We start from the raw sequence: 3,806 nt of genomic DNA on the forward strand, positions 1-3,806 counted from the left end.
ACCTTACATGTTGTCCCTGCCGTAGGTGAATTTGCCTTGCTCGTTCAGAGGACCTGCCTGTCCCTCTTTGCAGAGGCCAAGGGCCTCTGTCGTGATCAGCTCATTGGCAGAGAAGCAGTCGTGGAGCTCCACAACCTATCGGCTATAACCTCCAGTATCACAGGCAGCGTAATGTTGTGTAACCATATATGTAATGACTTGCGTTAGCTACGTTTCCATCTCACTGATATGCATTTCTAGACATAGGGATCAACAACCAAGCACGAGGGCCTTGCCCTCCCCCCTAATGGTCCTGGATGTTAGTAGGGCATGTCCCCTTTGTACGTGTCTACCTGGAAGTCTTTCATCCTGAGGTTAGTTTGATCCAACAACCCTGCTATGGCCTTCCTCGTCATGTCTCTGCCGACTACATCCATACAGCTCTTGGTAGTAAAGGTAGCTGGTGTATCGGTTACCATAGACATACCCAATACTTCCACGGACTGATCGATTAACCTAAAGTAGATATAAGTGATATTGAGCATTGCCAGATGAGAAACGCTACAAACCCTCTAACCAGCACTCTCGACCGCACACAACCCATGTTGCAGTCAAATTTGTGAGAATGCAGGTCCTTTTCAATACCTAGGGCATACCCGTATTTCCTAACCGCATTATCGCTCATCAGCACACAAGCAGCAGCGCCGTCAGAGGTAGGGCAGCATTGTAGCTTAGTGAGAGGCCCAAAGACCTTCGGGGAGGCCAGTATCTGATAAAGTATTGATACGCCCTTGCCGGAGAATAGACTACTACCTGTTCAACTGTGTAATGATCACAGAATTGACTATAGGGATTGTTGACAGAGTGGTTGTGATTCTTGCTAGCTATGCATGCCAGTTGTCTCTCTGTTGTACCGTACCTACAATACACACATGTAGTACATCAACAATGGATGATTCGAGTGAGCAATGCAAAACCTATCGTACTTCTCCATATGTTCGATACCAGCATTGCCGAAGAGTTGTGGAGGCCCTGGTGCTGCTGCGAAACCACGCATAGATGCCATCTCTACCATATGGCGATCAAGAGGGTCCGTTCTGAAATGTCCAGACCACTCAAATGTCACAGGGTCGTCAACCTCCACCTAGAGCACGCACGGCGACGGACAACTTGGAACAACAATCAGGACTGATAATCAATAACCCCTCTGTGATGATTTCAATAGGCGACCCTTTCCATTGACAGACCAAGGGCACTGTACGGAAGTCGGGAACAACAATCCCTGGAGGCGGACACACACATTCTACGCCTTGCCTAGAGGCTATCGCCATCCCCCTCAGGTCATTCAAAGCGGGTAGTATGTGACGATCAGACTCACCTATCCGTGTATTTAGCACTAAGGCTGCCCTTCTCCATCTTCTCAAACCCCACGACTAGGCATACATCGGCCATGCCGGCCAGGATGGCCTGACGCCCTAGATACATAGCCGATGCCCCAGTACTGAGCAATGCAATATTGCAGGCCTTCGAAGAAAGCCAACTACCTGCAGTTGTTGTTTACATTCACAACAGGTATACCGGTACAGCCAATGGCTTGATAGATGACTCGTTGACCACATGTACTATCACCATACACGTATCCAGCATATGCCGCATCGATATCTGGAAGACTAGTGCTGGGGATGTTATTACTAAACACCTACCTTGACCAGATATCCCAGCGTCTCTGAGGGCTCTTTGTATAGCCAATACCCCTAGATCGACATAGTCTATATCTTTCCTGAGGAGACTCTCTGAGTAATGATAGTTGCTCACGGTGGCACACCTTCCAGGTTTGATGAATGGGGTCATGCCTACCCCAGTAACGTAGACCTTAGGTTTAGTCATACTATAGAAAAGTTCACAACTCTACCTAAAGTCGCAGTGATGATATCATTGACCGACCGCTCACTAACCAGCACCCAGAAACCTCACAGAGTTGATAAGAACGCAGACTTGTAATAAATGCGAACACCTGAGTTCAGTCCAGACGATGCCTAGACTGTCAGTTGAAGTGATACAGAGAGTACTGTGTCTACCCTGAGGCCGCGGCGCTATAGATACCGCGAACAATCCATCAGTTCGCATTAGACTTTTGTGCTGAGCTAACCTCCCCGACATTCCAAAGCGCACCCAACCATCCTGGTGGTCAGCGACATGTGATAGTACTCAAACTAAATATAACGCACTAGAAACAGTAACTACTCTTCGTCACTCGATGAGGAAAGATCGGCGAAGGGATCGTAAGGGGCGAATTCGGGACCACAAGATACCTGCCAAACAATTTGATACTACTCTCACTGTTGTTCTGCAGTTAACATCACATCATGGCAACATGTCGATAGATTACATATCCCAACTATGTACAATACGAGCCGATTGGGCTTCTGAATTGTTACTTACAGCCTCAGGCCTGGTCCACAAGGCATATCCAGGATCAGTTTCGAAATATCTTTTGCCATCTAAGAAAGTGCCGTCTTGTCTGGGGTCCTCACAGGGCTCATCCAGTTTAACTCCAACCCAGGTACCTGCCCATCAACAATACAGCAGTCATCCTTCCATAGAATCTGAGGAATCTGCCATGATCCCTTATGAAAATTCTAAGTCATCGGTTGTCAGAGGCAGGTGTATCACAGTGGACATAGGAGCGACCACCCCATCCTAGACAAACGTTATAAGCCTCCCAGACTACTACCTAGACCGCAATGGTTGGGCTGGATATAGGCGACTTCGCCTCGCCGTTGATAGGGCTCCACTTGGCAACGCATCCCTACTTTGATACGGTCGAAGGTAGCTCTAGGAGTTGCTGGACGACCTAGACAAAGTTGAACTCATTGAAAGTAATCAATAGGTCTCATCGATATGGGAATCGTCTCATTGATGACGAGTTGGCAATGAGGTGAGATGTCTAGTGTTGACCAGCCCAACTACCTCCTCCAACCTTGATATCATCCCCCACGTCCTCAGCTTGGTCCCTAGCTCTTAGAGCCGCCCTTTGAAGCTGCTCGAGCATGGTAACCACAGCAGGCGAGGGACTGCTACTATCAGACGATGACATAGTGATCTAAACAACTTCGTTGTATACGTCTGAGACGGTAGATTAGACGAGCCACGAGTACACGCTCATTAACTCTCAACAGTCTACCAAGCAGCGCCCCCAAGCTGACAATTGTGCTGACCATCCGGAGTCCGGACTGTAGCAAAGTAAGCTTGCACTCTGAGCCAACACTGATTCAAGATATGGAACAGCAGAGGCTCCAGGTTCGATCCGAGTGCCCTGCATTTCGTAACCCCACAACTGAGCGCAATCACGACCGAGCGCAACACAACTGAGCGCAAAACTTCATGTAGGAAACTACAAGTGAGCGCGCGCTTTAGCGCGCGCCATAAGGATAGGAGCACCTTTTGAGCGCATAAGCTTGCCGTTGGTTAATCTAACCGATTTTATCCAGGTTCCTTTGCTTCGACCGGGAGAGCGAAACTTTCGCTGCGAAAGGCTGTATCGGGAAGTCGGGAGTTCGATCCCAAATCACGTGAATGTCTTTTACTTCTCTCGGCGCAATTCCGATTTTTGGCTCCCGTTTCGGGCCGTTTCTCAGGTATCCACTAGTGTGAAATTCTCTTCTGGCGAGATCCGGTCATTGACAACGAAGGGCAGACTCCAATGTTTAACGAGACACTGATATCACACTACAGAGAAACCGAGAAGTTGAAGAAACGGGCAAGTGAGACACACACAATCACGTTGTAAAGTTGCCGGCCTTAGAGCGCCTTCGAATATTTTTCGT

At 48.5% G+C, this 3,806-nt stretch overlaps 2 protein-coding genes across 2 annotated transcripts; both read right to left on the reverse strand.

Annotated features, from left to right (window-relative positions):
• Nucleotides 1-7: 7 nt before the first annotated feature.
• On the reverse strand, nt 8-1,899 carry Pmar_PMAR020920 (Nonspecific lipid-transfer protein, putative; the record flags this gene model as incomplete). The annotated part of the gene is made up of 9 exons (XM_002765940.1): nt 1,805-1,899; nt 1,683-1,759; nt 1,524-1,641; nt 1,358-1,480; nt 966-1,076; nt 793-898; nt 636-748; nt 333-495; nt 8-135 (listed from the first exon to the last, which is right to left on the reverse strand). Coding segments are annotated over exons 1-9 (1,001 nt in total), but the record flags the coding sequence as incomplete, so codon positions are not given.
• A 320-nt stretch (nt 1,900-2,219) lies between these two features.
• Nucleotides 2,220-3,031, reverse strand: Pmar_PMAR020921 (conserved hypothetical protein; the record flags this gene model as incomplete). Its single annotated transcript, XM_002765941.1, has 4 exons — nt 2,220-2,291; nt 2,422-2,546; nt 2,714-2,833; nt 2,950-3,031. The coding sequence occupies 4 exons, from the start codon at nt 3,029-3,031 to the stop codon at nt 2,220-2,222; spliced, it is 399 nt and encodes a 132-aa protein (XP_002765987.1).
• Nucleotides 3,032-3,806: the final 775 nt, after the last annotated feature.

This window comes from Perkinsus marinus (genome assembly GCF_000006405.1).
Source record: "Perkinsus marinus ATCC 50983 genomic scaffold scf_1104296974080, whole genome shotgun sequence".
NCBI classification, from domain to species: Eukaryota; Perkinsozoa; order Perkinsida; family Perkinsidae; genus Perkinsus; species Perkinsus marinus.